This window comes from Solenopsis invicta, chromosome 16 (genome assembly GCF_016802725.1).
Source record: "Solenopsis invicta isolate M01_SB chromosome 16, UNIL_Sinv_3.0, whole genome shotgun sequence".
In the NCBI taxonomy this organism is placed as follows: Eukaryota; Metazoa; Arthropoda; class Insecta; order Hymenoptera; family Formicidae; genus Solenopsis; species Solenopsis invicta.
This window is the reverse complement of record NC_052679.1, coordinates 890,254-907,001: the sequence shown is the minus strand read 5'-3', so window position 1 is coordinate 907,001 and position 16,748 is coordinate 890,254. Positions and strand designations below refer to the sequence as shown.

Below are 16,748 nucleotides of genomic sequence, written 5' to 3'. Positions count from 1 at the left end.
TACGAGGTCCGGTTCGCTCGTTCCTTCGTTTCACAACAACGTAGATCACGACGCGTGTCAGCGGAGTCCGGTCCGGTGGTTCCGACCTCATCCGGTTGTGTCAGGCCAGCCGGACTCTATCGGAGCAGCCGCCTCAGTCCCTGCTCGCGTATTGACGCGCGAGGAACTGAGAACCAAGAAGCGTTCTTATTTAACGCGGCGCACGCCGTTCTTTGTGATGTGACAGTTGACACCCGGTGGTGGTCGGTGCGGCGTGACAAGAGAGAGAGAAAGGAAAAAGAAAATGCGGTCGAACGTGATTGCCCTGGCGCGCGTTTGCCTGCCGCTTCTGCTGCTAGTGGCCGCAGCGAATGCGAGGATCCACAAGCTGGATATACGGGTTAGTTTCTATCCAGACGGCTGGCGCGTCCATCATTATCGTTATCACGCGCCCGATCACGCGGGGAGGGAAAGAAAGCGACGCTCTCTGATAAATCCAAGCCTACGTATTTATTGATGAATTGCGACGATTAACGCGCACACGGTGAGACGTGGGATACCGTGGGATAAGATCCTGCGAGAGGAAAGGCGAAGGACGTGCGTTGTAAGCACGTATCCGCGACCATCGTGGGAGACGAGCGGTATATCGTGCGCGCGTCGATAATTCCGGAACGCGTCATATGTAAGGTTGCCTCATATTATAGAGATAATTATCGGTCATGTCGACTGTGACGATGAACCGTCCGTGACTGTTGCCATTGGATTGCAGCTGATAGTTGATAGACATGCCTGGCTGATGAGATTGTCACGCGAGATTCTTGCGGAACGTAGAGAACCGTACACATAGAAAACTATTATTATATCAAGAAAAGCGATTGCCTAATTAACTTCTTTTTCTTCTAATAACAATTATTTTTAACAAAGAATATTTCGTTAATTATAAAAAATATTAATATTTAACGCTCAGACTCAATTGCACCAACCTTATTTTGGCTTTAAACAAGACTTAAACATACATCTGGCTTTATCTTTCTTTCTAAATAAATAAAGATAGACATATTTAAGTCTTGCTAAAGCTAAAATAATGTTGATGCAACCGGGCCTTTAATCTCTTAAACATACTTACAAATAGTTTTCAATATGTATGAATATATACTCATCACAAATTTTAGAAAAACTTATTATCATGTACTGGAAAAAATGAGTTTATACTTTTTTTTAAAGAACATTATAAAATTATATTGAAGACCAGTCAGAATAATAGCAAATCGAATTTTTGTTATAATTTGATTTATTCTTGATTGAAGGATTAAATTACTAGAATTCAGAATCTAAAGTAAATAAATTTCAATTGCTTATGATGGACATGATAGATTTGCGAATCTTTAAACTTATGAAATATTAAATATTAGAAATAAATAATAATTACTTGAGTAATTAAAAAATATATTTTTCTGTACACAAAATTTTATTTTAAGTAAATATTACTTGTTTTGAGTTGATGATAAGTGTATTTTAAGATTATAAAAAAAATATTTTTTCTAAAAATAACGCTTATTTAAAAAAAGAAAACTAATATTGAGTAATTGCTTTTCTTGGCACAATTTTTTTCTGTGTATACACAGAAAAAAAGCAATTAGTGCCAAGAAAAGCAATTAGTCTATTTTTTTCTTCTAATAAGTACAAAGTCGATTATCCTTAACAAAGAATATTGTTTTAATAATTGTCTTAAAATGTATTTATCACAAATTTTAGAAAAACATTGTTACACAGCGAAGAAAAGAATTTATACTTTTTCGAAAAATATTAATTTTATAAAAAAAAATCAAAATGGAAAAATATTAAATTTTTGCTTTAACTTAATATTCTTGATTGAAGCATTGAATTACTAAAATTTAAAATATAAATTGAATAAATTTGATGCTTATAGTGAATTTATAATAGATTTGCGAATGTCTTATGAAATATTTGGCATAATATTTACTTAATTCGAGTATATATTCTTCTTCTGTGTACAAGAAAGTTTTCTTTAAGTAAATATTGCTTGTTTAAAAAAAATATATATATTTCATGGGTGTATTTTAAGATAATCAAAAAAAGATTCTTTTTAAAGATAACCGGATACTTCGCAAAAAAATTAAAATTAGTTAATTGCTTTTCTTTGCATGAGAATATCTTTCTGCAAGATGGTTTCGCGACCGCGTCTTAGGAAAATTGTGACGCATTGTTACTGATTACGCTAATTATTTAATTACAACGGAGCTAGTACAGAGCTTTCCTGAAAAGAACGATGAGTAAAAGGCTCGGTAAAAGGTCGATTTTAGCTTGGAGTGGCAAGTAAAAAAAATTGTTTTGTAGTTTTCGAGCTGCTTAATATCTGATTCCGAATTAAAAAAAGAATTTTAATTTATCAAGAAATTATATTAAAATTAGAACAAAACTGTTAAATATACAAGCTATTATACGAACGGTATAATAAGGAAAGTGTAATCATATTAAAATAAACAATATTAAGTAAAAATTGGCTAATTTATTAACACAATAAATTCATAAGTAAAAAAGGTCTTTTTCAGTCAAAGCTGATTTTAGTGCTTGAAAATATTTTTTATGTGAATCTTACAATTTTCAATAGTAAAATGCTACAATAGAATATTCTGAGAGATAAACTATGAAAAGTGTAATGCACAATTCAATGGTCTTAAATACTTTAGTCAATATTTTACTTAGTTTCCATCGATGCCTTTGTGTTTAAATATTAATAACTAATTTTTTTTTAATCAAAGAGAACATGAACTATTAGACATGCAAAATATCATATTTTATTAGTAGGAAAACATGAATTAATATATAATTAATATCGTATTAAAAACTTGAATTTAAGAATAATAATTTATTTATAGTACTACTTTAATAATTTTAACATCTTTTTGATGGATTAAAATTTATTGAAGGTCAGAATCAAATTCAATAGATCAAAAATTACAAAAAAATATACCGTTTTTATTTGCCATTCTGAGAGGTAAAATCATTTTATCAATCGTTCTTTTCCAGAGACTTTTTCTAAAGAGATGAGAACAGAAGAATTCCCCTGCCCCTCTCTTCCCTCAGAGGGCATCCTTTTCACAATGGACCTTCAATTCTTCTTCATCCTACCTTTTCGTCTCTACACACAGAATGTCATTCTCCTACTAAGAAAAGTGATTACTCGGGTTTTAATTTTTTTCTTTTAAATAATGGTTATCTTTACAAAGAATATTTTCTCTTAACAATAATCTTAAAAAATACACTTATTATTTATTTAAAACAAGTAATATTTCCTTAACTTCTGTGTACTCACAAAAATATATAGATAATACAGGTAATTGAATTAAATATTACTTATTTCAAATATTTCCGTAAATTTATCATAAGCATCAAATTTATTTAAAATATATTCTGAATCCTAATAATTTTGTTATTTATTTTAAAGTTTATTTTATTATTCTGACTTTTTTTTATGCAATTTTACAATATTCTCCAAAGAAATATACATTTTTTTCAGTATAATTTTTCGAAAATTTGTGATAAAAATATTTTAAGACAATTATCAAGAAATTATTTTTTTAAAGATAATAGTTACTTGCTAGAAGAAAACAAGTAAATTGAACAAACGCTTTTCTTAACAATAAAATTGATATTCTATGTGCACGAAATGCATGTGTATTTATCCTTGCTTACAAAAACGTATCTCGTTCGTATTTCAGAAAGACTGCAGACACTACATTACCCTGAGCACGTTCGGTTTCTACAAGGGTGGCATGCTGACCGTGAATCTCACGAACTTCAAGTTCGAGCCGGCGGACACCGAGAAAAAGCTGACACCGGAAAGCGCGAACAAGGCCGTGGTGAGTCGCTAATAATAATCGGCTCGGTAATTTCCGCAAATGATATGCACATACGTATGCTTGCCGTATATACTGTTGAGTCAATATAAGATTTTCTGCGAAATTTGGTGATACTTTTTTAAGAAAATTTTGAAACGAGAGTTCCGCGAGTGTAAACATATAGAAATTAATTTTTATTTTGTGCCCCTCTATACATTTTGATATAAAACGGTGTGCAATGCTGTCTCAAAATATAATTATTCTATTATGTCAATGTTACTGTGCAATCTATACGTTTAATATCTTTAATCTTTTTAAGTGGATTATGTATATCGCGGATACAACTACTATTTAAAATTTTTACTGCTCTTATAAGATCACGGAGAGTTAATAATTTTTAAAATCCCATTATCGTGCGAGTTTATTAACTCGAAAGCATATACCTATCATTAACCTTACAATTAAACAATTTGTTGCTTTTTTTATAACTTATTTTATAACTCATTTATTTGTACATGTGTATATGTGCATATTCTTTTATATGCTAAAAATAATAGGTTTCTTAAACAATATAATCCCTAAATATAAAAAGGATGTCGTTAAATAGATTAAACAATTTAACTTTGTTCCTTTCATTCTATCCACTCATTACAAAATAATAACTATTTTCAGCATCTTCCCGATAGTCTATGCGCTATTCTATAATTGAATTTTTTCAAAATATTATTTGTAATTTCAATCTAATGTAAAAAAAATTTGTGATCCTAAAGCTTGTTTTATTTTCCTGCTTAACTAAATTGTTTAATCATGAGACAGCGACATTGTAACAAAGCGATATGTCATTCTCGTACAGCAATAGATATCTTCTACCTTTTGTACCTTCGCGAGGAGAATTATCCGCGTTTATAAATAAACGCGAGAATGTACGGATACATCATCACCTTGTTAGACTCGTAAATGACTTGCGACACAAAGTGTAAACAAGTTTACACTTAAACATAAAGTTTATTAAGATATCAAAATATTTCACGTGCATATAGTTATTGATTTATTGTTGTCTAAAAACATTTGTAAATCGCCACATTATTTATCACTGCGCAAAAAACTTTTATTTTCTATTTATTTATTTTTTTATAACTTAATTTATACATATGAATATAAAGGAAAGTTGCTGATATATGTATCATTTTGTTTTTAGATTATATTTCTTAAACAAAAACTAAAAATAAAATTTTGAAAACATAAATAGAAACTACTACAAAGTATTTTTTATATTAGATGATAAAGCAGTTTTTATTATATCGTTCCAAATTTTACAATAATTAATTTTTTTGTAAAATATGCAATAATAAGCTACATAATCGACATAATAGGTAGTGATGCTGTATTTTCATTTTCTTTTTCTTTCACATCTGTCATCTGTACAAAATTCTTACAAGTTAATGGAGTGTGTGTGCGCGCGCGCGCGTGTGTGTGTGTGTGTGTGGTGTAAAAACAAAGCAGTGAAATTACGTATGTAACAGATAATATAGATGTTCTCTAATATCACTCGCATTGACACGCAAGTTACCGCGATCCGTTGTGCGGTGAGATTTTATACTTTTACTATCGAAAACACCATTGAAAATTCTTGTGGAGACCGCGAAGAGCGGTGTACGCCAATGTTATAATTTCGGAGTAGGTGGCCAAATTATGGATGTCTGTGCCAATAAACAGGAAATCTGCCTTGAAATTGTCTTATTACCTCATCAAAATAGTCGGATCTATGATTAGAAGAGACATCTCAGAGAAAACGTGTGTATTTGAGGTACAATATGATATATTGATAATGACTAAATTATTGGTTATCACGTAACACACACGTTTCTTTTGAGACGTCTCCTGCTAATTATAGATCCGACTATTTTTTTTTATGAAGTAATAAAAAATTTCGAGGAAGATTTTCTGATGATTGACACAGACATCCATAATTTGGCCGCCTACTCCAAAATAATAATATTGGCGTACACGAAAATAAGTTTGGTTTTTTGCGATCTCTGCAAGAATTTACAATAGCATTTTAGTAGATGTACAGGGCCGATTCTAACCCAATTTGGGGTGGGGGAAGTCACGTGACACGGGGGAAGAGCGGGGGGGGGGAAGGGAGCCTCCCCCCTTTATTAATTAAATTAATTAAATTTATATTAATTTTATATCAAACTATTAATTAAATTAATTATATTTATATTAATTTAATTAATAAAGGGGAGGGCTCCCTCCCCCCCCGCTCTCCCCCGTGTCACGTGACTTCCCCCACCCCAAATTGGGTTAGAATCGGCCCTGTACATCTACTCATTTTCGATAACAAAAGGATAACATTTCATCGGACAACTAGCTCTGCTCTTATAGCCCTTGAAAATTGTTTGTTCGATTAGAAATAAAACAGTTTTAGGACATTATAAACATGATCTATTTGTTAATACATATATTATTTTAATTATGAAATTTGCAAAGAAAGTCGTGCCATTTTATTTTTTCTTTTGAAGAATTTGTTTATAGTAGATTTTATATAGAAAAATATCATAGATACATAAATAACGTTTAATTTCTAAGAAATAAGGTGTCACTTTAAGAGACCTATTGGCGACTCTATATTTTATTTCTTACCTCGCCTTTTTGAAAATAGTTTTACATCGAACTTACATTGTAAAATAAATATATAAGTTTCACATATATTTTACTTTGTCAAACATTAATCTTTATAAATTATATAACTCTGATTTGATATTCATTAGCTATGAGTTGCACTCAAAATTTGAACTTATTTTAAACTGTTTTTTTGATTCTGTTATTTCTTTCTTAGCTTTTTTGAAACTCAATTTATGTATTGCTGTGATTTAATAAAATCTAAAAAAGAGCGTTATCTCTTTTTTTGACAGAACAAAAAGTCAAGTGTAAACGATTTTAAAATCGCGCGCCTGACATAAGTTTATTTTCGTATCGTTTATAATAAGGACATGTTTATTTTGTTCGCAGTTCGGTTTCAGCTTGGGTCGAACGCTCATCGATGCCATTAATCCGTACGTGCACAATCATCTGGACGGATGCCTGTTACAAAATGTTTCGAATCTCAAGACAGAACAGAAGGATGACAGCTCGATTATATATTTTACCATGGACTTGAAGAATTTAACGTATGTATTGTGATCAATTGCAATGAGAAACAATGCTAGATATAATTAGAGTATTACTATCGGGATAAACCTGGAGTCTCAAATATAAAATGCGAAACATGTTTAATCATGTTTCGCATTTTATACTTTTAGCGAGCCAGGTTGCGGACAAGTTGTTATATGTCATTTAATTCATATTATTTCTTTCTCTAATTTAATTTATATTCAAAATTTAAGTGGCCCTCTTTTTGATTGTACGATTAAGAAACATTATTAAAAAATTTATAAAATAAATTTGTTTCAAAGCTACATTGCAAAATTTTAATCTTACCTAAAAGTTTGAATAAAATTCCTAGAAAATCAGAAATTTTCATTCCTTTACAATTTGAGCAAACATTTTGATAATTTTACTTTGATCTTTCACTCGCAGGATGCAAGTGAACTGTAGCAGTAACGTGCACGCAGCACACATCTATAGGAATCTCAGCACGGTATTAATGTATCGTTCAAAGAGGAGCTCGCTGTCGGCGAGGTTCAGCGATACCGCGCTCTTCCCACGGAGAAAACGGAACACATCGCATGGTGAGTCGTGCTCTGCATTGGGATTCCGTGCAAAGCTATTTCTACTTTCCCTCCTCACGTGGCAGTAAAACTATGCAAAGTGGCATGTCAGCGCCAAAGTAAATATCGCTAACAAAAGTCGGCATATACGTGCCTGCTGTCTCATCGATTTTTCATGTCAATTCTGATGGTATTCTTCTCTGTGTAACGTGAGCCGCGTTTATATTTGTACACGACATTGCACAACATGCGACATATATGTTCGGCTTGCAACATTTGGCATATGCTTAAAAACGTAATAATTATGAGATAAAAGAGATATATTGCGATGGAGTGACAGATAAGCGTCTTATTACATCAAAATTATGCAAAGGATAGATCTCAGACGCGATTTGTCAAGTCTGAAAAAGTCAAGTATCATTGCTGTATTTGCTATGAATAGCAATGAAATCCTATCTAGGACGTACACGAAAATGAAACGCATCTGGTAAATGTTATCAATGATGCAAAAATAAACCATCACGGCATTTGCCAGATATTTTCGACATTTCCCCCACCTAATATTAGAGATGTAAATTGCAATGCTGATGAAACAAGTGTAAACTGGAGACTTGACTTATAATCCTGAAACGAGTCATTTATTACATGTTCCATATTTATTATCATCCTGTTGAAATTTTATTTTGAAGTCCAACAGGCGCTTATTATTTAATTCAAAAGATTCGCAACCGATTACCGATGCGTCGTAAAGATAATGCGATATTAATAAATTCGTAATGAAAGAAGATATTTTTGTTAAACGTATTATTATGTTATAATTTATATATCTTTTGTTTAATATTATTATATTCAATCATTAATTTACACGGAAAGAATTTGCAGAAATGTCTACAAATTTAGCTAGATGTGAAGATAATTCTGTTGGATCATCAAAATAATTAGATATGTGCATCAAAATTTTTGAAGCATTGTTTATTGTGCTGGAACATCCTTCACAATTGTTTTCATTTTTTAATAAAGTTATTTTTATACCTGCATTCAGCTAAGTTTTTAAGATACTTCAGTGGAACCGTTCATTCGTATACGTATTTATTTAACTTTTAATTAAAGAATTATACCATCACGCAAACAACAATTTTACTGCAACAATTTTACTATCTAAAATTTAGCTAATTGTAAGATGTAGGTAAGAAAATAATCTTCGATTATTTAAAATAATTATGTAGGGCGCTCAAGCGCATGATAATATTAATGCAAAAAGTTTCGACAGTTTAATAACTGTAAGCTTAAACATTTAATATAAATGACTTAATGAAATCTATTTATGTTCAAATTTATATTTCTATAAAATTATTTTTCCGCGCTGAACTTTCATTTCCATTTACTTTTTAATTTATTATTTATTTTATCAGAATCCTCAGACAATTATTTCTTTATTTTGTTGTATATATTTAATATGGTATATGAAACTATATTAAGGCATATAAATGGCGAAAAACGCGTGCATATTGAACCAATGTACTGGAAATTAACAAGTAGAAATGTGAACAAATGTGAAGAATTTGCACGAAGCCAGTTTACAATGATTGAAGCGCACAGTCCGCACAATTTTTGAGTGGATGCTTTTAACTATAATTCATGAACATGCACGATTACGAGGCAACATCGATGATCAAACGCCGTCGCAGATGAGAGCCGCTATAATTAACGCGACTCGTCCCCAATCTTATAAATAACGTGAAACTCAAGTATTTTGGAAGGTTCGGTTAGGTAATATCTTTTGAGCTTAAAACATCTGTCACTGACGTGTCGCCTCAATTGCCGTTCGCGAACGCATCGTCGACAATTTAATCGACAATGGCACGAGACTGCTCCATTTTTTGTGCGGCTAGGTCTCTCGATCCTTTTTACAGGGATTCTCGTTACCAGATATAAATTCTTCTGCGCAGTGATTGACAAGGCCAGCGTTCGCGATAATGATCCGAGGCACAGGTCGGACAGCAACGATGCGTGCTCCCGTTTGAGATTACCGATAACGATGGAGACGACGCCCAAGGGTGAGCGGTTGTACAACACGAGTTTCGTCATGGACGTCACTAGCGAAGAGGAGGAAGGCTTGTACAATCTCTACTTTCACAATTGTCAAAATTACGATAATAACAAGGAACAGTTGCTCATGGATTTCACGGTGAGATTATCTGGTGGACGGTTAGGACGATTGGATGATCGTTCGTATCACACGCTGAAGAAACATTCTTCTCGTAGGTGGAAATATCGGAGATTAATAACGACAACTTCCTAAGCGCTGGAGAAATGCCATTGCCGGCTCTGTACTTCACGATGGCGCTACTCTTCTTCTTGTCCGGCTGCTTCTGGGTGTTTATTCTTAATAAAAGCAAGTAAGGGAAACGGCATTTTTTTACCCTGGTGAAAAAAATTTGTATAATGTCTCGTAATGTTATTAAGAATTTTTCATATTTTAAATTTATGACGGTTTCTGAAAAAATACCTCAATTTTCTACCTCAGGGTTTATAAGTTTTCTTCTTCAAATTAAAATGAGAAATTTAAAAATTCTTAGAACACATTTCACAATTTATATATAAAGAATTCTGGAAAAGAGAGAGAAATTATCTTAGCACTTCTGAAAAGTGATCCAATTCGTATAAAAATCTAAATTTTTTAAAATATTATAAAATTATACGGAAGTTTTAAAAAATTTTGAAATTTTTATAGAAATTCTGAAAAATATACAAAGAAATCTAAGGAAAATTTTCACCAGGGCAGTGCGAGACATAATGATGAGGCATTTGCAGCACACGGTGTAAATGTCTTTCGTGTTATAGGCATTCTGTATTTAAAATCCACTACTTAATGGCTGTTTTGGTGTACCTGAAGTCCTTCTCTTTGCTATTCCATGGTATAAATTATCACTTCATCCAGACCAAGGGTGAACATGTCGAGGCATGGGCAATTTTATATTACATTACACACCTTCTGAAAGGCGCCGTTCTTTTCATTACCATCGTGCTCATCGGCACGGGATGGAACTTTATAAAGCACGTTCTTTCGGATAAGGAAAAGAAACTCTTCATGTTGGTCATACCATTGCAAGTAAATATCGATGTCTTCTCTTCTTATTTGTAGAGCTTAAGTAAATCAGTTTCGCATAATCAGTTAATCAGAATCAATATTTCTAAGAGATCGATTCTTTTTTTTCTATAAACACATTGTGAGTTGGACGAATTTTGTATGTCTCAATATATGCACTACATCAGTAGAATTTTCATTTTTTATTATAAGGATAATGTATTTTGCAATGTAATGAAGTATTATACAATTTTTAGTAAAAATAGTTTTGGTGTTCATTGGTGCTTGACGTAAAATTTTTAAAACGCTCATCAAAAATAAACGTCGTTAAAAATGTTTATTCGATGTGTTAATATAGTTTAAATCTCCAAACATGTCTCGATTTGAATTAAAATCATTAAATGCTTGAGAGTTACAAATATAAAATTTTATGGATGGATTTTTAGTAAATTTTAGTTTAAGGGAATTTTAATATTTCTCTTTATGGTCAAAGCATTTAATACCAATAATTGAACAGATGCAAACGACGTCTAATCGCGTAATATATGATTTTAAGTGATATGTGGTAACAGAAATATATTTCTTCGTAGGTGTTGGCAAACGTGGCTGAGATAATAATCGAGGAGAGCGATGTTGGTAATTTGCGTCGCGAGACTTCGCGGGACATGTTTATACTCGTCGATTTAGTGTGTTGCGGTGCAATTTTATTTCCCGTAGTGTGGAGCATTAGACATTTAGAGGAGGTTGCCCGCACAAACGATAAAGCAGCGATGAACTTGCGCAAACTTATGCTGTTTAAGCATTTCTACATTATGATAGTCTTTTACATATACTTCACCCGTATTATAATGTACATACTAAAGGTACGCGATTTTTTGATTTACAATGATTTTTGCACGTATCAGTTTTACGATTGTGATCATGAATTGTGCTTCTTATGGATTTAATAACCATTTCTTTTCGCAGATTACAGTGCGCTTTGACTATCAATGGCTGGACGAAACGTTCCGAGAGATGGCAACTTATGCATTCTTCGTTCTGACAGGCTACAAATTCCGACCAGCGTCTGCAACAACATATTTCACGGTGCCGAGCGATGACGTAGAGCCGGACGATGAAGACGACAAGACTGACATCGTGTATGTATGAAGTTAATCTATCATTGATAAATTCTTATCAATTCTCATGTTTTCATATTTTATTCCAAGATAAATTTTATTATATATGTGTCAAATAAAATATATCAAATTAATTGCGTATTAATACATCAGAAATAAGAGCTTTAATAAATTCAATGATTCATCATACGCAGCAAAGTAATATGTTTGTATTTAAAAATAATCATTGAAGTGAATAATTTTAGCTATCTATCATAAATAACGGCAACTCTACTTTGCTCATTTTCCCTCGTTTTGAAATTCTTTTAATTGATTTCGCTTTTCCAGTATTTCCGGTGGTAACGGAATCAATAGGGACTTTAGTACAGTGAGCAAAATGCCAAGGGCGGTGAGGTCCGCAACTTCAAAAGTTCCATCTACTGAGGAGGAGCGACACACTCTTTTCCACAAGTCCTCTCGCGAGTATGACTGAGGATAAATCGTGATAGATCATGTCATGCGACGAATGTGCCGACAATTTACGAATCTTCGAGGCTACATTTTGGATTGAAGGGATGAACGAAAGCGCGATGATAAGCGAAAATGAAATGAATGAAGGGAGAGAGAAAGAGAGTGTATGTATATGTGTGTACGTATGTTTCCTACATTCTCAAATCTATTTTATATTTCTCAGAAGAGGGAGCAGAAGAAAAGAAAAAATTCTGCTTTGAATTCGCAAATGTACTAGGTTGTTAAAATATGAATGGGACTTTTGAATTATCTACTTAACAGACATATGTTTTGGAACGTTAGCAGTAATGTGCTATTTTTTGATGCTTTGGTTATTGTTATAGCAGTCAGTCACACATGTGGTTATGTGCAGTTAATAAATATTCTTTGTTGTATCCTCTCATGCGTTTGCTCGTAACGCGAGCCACAATAAATTGCGCTATACTGTTTGGATCTTCACTCGGTAACAATACAACCAACAATAAGTGAGCAAGACGATTGTTACAACCGTCTATTATTGTATTATTATTAAGTTTTTAATGAGAGAAATAAATCAACCAAAATTTATGAAACAAAGGACTTTAAAAGAGTTACAAAATGAATGTCTTTCAAGAGACTAGATATTTAAGTAGTCATATATTCAGATATGGACGCATTAAAAATGAACTACATGTTCACTAGCCGCGAATGTCGGTAGTGTCTGTAATGAATTGTATTAATAATATACTGCCGGACAGTAGACGTACATTAAATTTAAAATGTTTTACAAATTAATGTTAATAGCATCGAATCTATCATTTGTAACAATTTAAAATACAGAAAACTTTGATTATACACGGTCAAGAAAAAATTATAAAAGCGCAATTATTAATTTGAGTTGAGATCTACTTTCTCATCTTTTTTATAGTTCAGATTTAACGCGCACCAATAATTTTCATCTGTTTTTAAAACAGACTTGACTGATTAATAAATAATGATTAAAGTTATTAAAAACGCAAAATTAAATTTAACCAAAAATTCTTTTGGAAAAGAGTATTAAAGAACTTTCGCAAATTTGGGAAAAATTTTTTAAATTTTAGAGTAAATATGTAAAATAAATGATATGTTATTTCTGAAAATTTTTTTATACTAACAAAAGTTATCAGTTTTGTTTGTATTTGAATAACCTAGTATGTGTCAATATTGCATATGTGATGAACAATAGCGACTGAATAAAGTTTGAAATATCAGAATGCTTCATATTTCATCGATTTAACTTCAATTATGTATTTCACTGAACTGTGGATTTTCTTAACTCTTCCGTTTTTGTTGTCTACCATTCAATCCAACATTAGTGAGACAATTCTTGTTTTTATCTATTTCTTTTTTAATGAGGCGTTCACTTCGATTAGAGGGTAACTGCTTATCTTAATGTTCCGTGATATTACGCAGTGTGTTACAACTGTAACGCGAGAATGCAAGCGATAATACGAGCACTTTTTCGACGCGCTTTTTGCAGTCTGTTTTCTGTAGGCATTTAGAGAAACATTTCCAATTTCTTTTTTTCCCATGACACATGCGCGTTGGATACTTTCTTGATACGAAAATCCTACCCTGCGAATGATGCGGATACTTTTGTATCGTGATTCGTAATCTTAATTACTTTTAGATGAGCGACCGAATTAAATGGTGCAATAAACTTATCTAACAGTATGTGTCCTCTCGCGATATTATGCGATATTGTACTAGAATTAATATAATCATTAGTGGCGGATCTAATGGTATGATGGTATATAAAGATATCGTGGATGTCAAAGAATTTCTGGCACATAGAAATGTGCCAAAATGTGTTGCATCTTAAACCATAATTTTTAATTTTAATAGGTTTTTAATTTTAATGAAATTGGATTTGGTTTCTAATCGATAGAATCGGATCTGATCGAATCAGAGGTTTATTTAATCAGGGATCTTCAATCTCTGTTCTAATATGGATTGATTGATTTTTGTGATTGAGTGATTATGAAATTTGGAGTTTAAATTTGATTGCTGGCTGAATTGCTTATTGCTCTCTTAACTTCTATTATTACTAACATTTTCTGGCAGTGAATACTTATATTGGCAGTGTAGCCAGCTATTTTCTGCTACTACAGAATCACAATTGAGAAGAATATTGTATTCAAATCTTTTAGAGAGCCAAATTATTCTGACGGGATATATGCTTTTATTGGTACCAATTCAAGGATTTACTAAAAATTATTATTATTTTAGAAATATCTGGATTTTGGGTTTTAGGAAATCTGGTATTTGACGTCATTATAAATGTGATATTGCAATTTAACATTAAGCGAAAATTGAGGGTCAAAGAAGAAAAAATGAAATTAAACCGATATATAAATGAAACAAATAGCATAAAAATAAGTCTTTTTACGTGAGCCTCAATTTCGCATCCTGGATAGAGTAACATTTTTTGTAATAAATTCTTTACATTGTTTTAAGTTTTTTCCCCCAGCATCCTTTATCTAAAAGACATCCTGGAAACGTCCTTAGGATGCAAGAACGTTTTTTGAACGTAGGAAATCTTTGATCTTCCCTATGACTAGGTGTTATTATTAAATCATATTATTATTAAGTTATCAATTTTAATTTGTGATATTACTCTCAATTTAGGACTGTTTCAAGTCACCGACAAAATAACCAGCGCGCAGACGAGACTGGAAAGATATGTATAAAATTGATACGGAAAATATTAAACACCAAGATACTTATTTCTTATATCAGTATCTGAGCCGAACAATGCCCACTTAATTAATTTTATTTTTAAAAAATTCTCTCCATAGAGATATTGAAATAGACTAAATGAGAATAAAAATTTTATTTCAATTACTCACAAAAATAAAATATATCTTCCGTACAAAATATTTAAATAAACAAAAAAAAATTTTTGGTACTGACACATTAGACTTTATTATATGCTTATAAACATGATAAAGCTTGAATAAAAAATAAATTAGGAATAACAAAGGAACTAAACATCATCTAAATCAATTTTAAAATAATTATTAATCACAAAAATAAAATCCTTTAGGATTTACTCTACTGTTAAACATCATAATTATCTTTAATTTTGTCTTTGATTAATCTTTTAATCTTTGGAAATTTCTAGCTTTGGGCAATTTTAGCTTTTTAAAAGTTAGCAGAATTAAAGATCATTATTCTCATACATAACTACAAATGGCCATATAAGTGGGCCTTTGCTGCAAATTTTTATAAAAATGGTAGACATGCCCACTTTGTCACAAGTTTTTGTTGCACTGAACAGATGTATTACTGTCAGTTCCAATTTTCTAACCTCTCTTTACCTATTTTCAATGGCTTTTTTTTAAACACACGCTCTAAGCGTAAAACACGTTTTCAAATAGTAAATTCAAAAGTGAATCTTATTTAATTAGTGCTGGGCCTTATTCGGCTCAGATACCTTATATTTATAAATATCGTTATATCTTTGTAAATCAAATTTTCTTTAAGAAAAGATTTCTTTATATTAATCTTTCAGAAACATCAGAGAGAAAGGAAAAAAAACAGAAAGCTACAAACTGAAAATATAGATCCGCGATTGATTATAGTACTTACTATTATACATTCATTGTCGTCACTGTCGTTACATTCAGGGTCATGTCTATCCATAAACATTAGTTAGAAGGTCCAAAAGATACCCAGTCGACACCATGTAATTGCTATATAATTTCGAAATAATACTTTACATAACAAATATTTCTCGATATTTATATCATAATTGTTATGTGAAATTATTACTTCCTTTTATATAATATAAATGTGCAAGCGCTGTGTATTATTTACATAACAAGTATGCGATATTTCAATATGTAGAACTTGATCGTTAGAACTACATAAACGTTACATAAAGAAGTAGTTATATAAACATCCCATTATTGTTACTTTTAAAATTATAACTGTAACATTGCTGCAACTTTCACGTTACGTAAGTTGTGATATTGAAACACATAGCTATTATATAGTGAATACATCACTGTGTCGATTGGGTGGAAGGTAAATATGGCCTTGGTTACATCTGTTACTATAACTGTGTCGTATATATCGAATGGGACACGAAGAGTTGAAAGAATAAAGCAGATATTTTTATGAACGTGCTCCGTTTATTTTTATTTCCTCCCGCTGCTCCACGTGTACTACACGTTTGTGTTTCTGTGTGTCATATAAGTTAAAACGTAGTTGAACATTTTGACGCTCCACTTTATATGGCAATAATGAAATTTAAGAAATTAAAAAGAAAATCACTGATTTATATCGTGAATGTAAAAATTCCGAAGAGTCGTGTCAATGATTAAGAATGTTGTGTGGCCGATTCAGTACTAACTGAAGCTTAGAGAAACTTATTTAATAGTCTCTAATCTGTAGCACTGTTACTTTTCATCTCTCTGCTCGACGTGCACACCTACCCCCAGATACGTGAGAAACATTTCGATGATGACTGCACCAA

General features: G+C 31.7%; 1 protein-coding gene across 1 annotated transcript; it reads left to right on the top strand.

The window, feature by feature from the left end:
* The first annotated feature begins 283 nt into the window (after positions 1–283).
* Positions 284–16,394, top strand: LOC105196074 (protein GPR107). Its single transcript, XM_011161803.2, has 10 exons — positions 284–379; positions 3,723–3,863; positions 6,858–7,015; positions 7,425–7,576; positions 9,505–9,743; positions 9,821–9,954; positions 10,400–10,667; positions 11,234–11,506; positions 11,610–11,782; positions 12,089–16,394. The coding sequence occupies exons 1-10, from the start codon at positions 284–286 to the stop codon at positions 12,231–12,233; spliced, it is 1,779 nt and encodes a 592-aa protein (XP_011160105.1). The 3' UTR covers positions 12,234–16,394.
* The last annotated feature ends 354 nt before the right edge of the window (positions 16,395–16,748 follow it).

Excerpts from the sequence above, each read along its gene's own strand:
- LOC105196074 (XM_011161803.2), top strand. The coding sequence starts at position 284 with ATGCGGTCGAACGTGATTGCCCTGGCGCGCGTTTGCCTGCCGCTTCTG. Across the intron at positions 9,955-10,399 it reads TTTATTCTTAATAAAAGCAA|GCATTCTGTATTTAAAATCC; the intron begins GTAAGGGAAACG and ends TTCGTGTTATAG. Across the intron at positions 11,783-12,088 it reads GACGACAAGACTGACATCGT|TATTTCCGGTGGTAACGGAA; the intron begins GTATGTATGAAG and ends TCGCTTTTCCAG.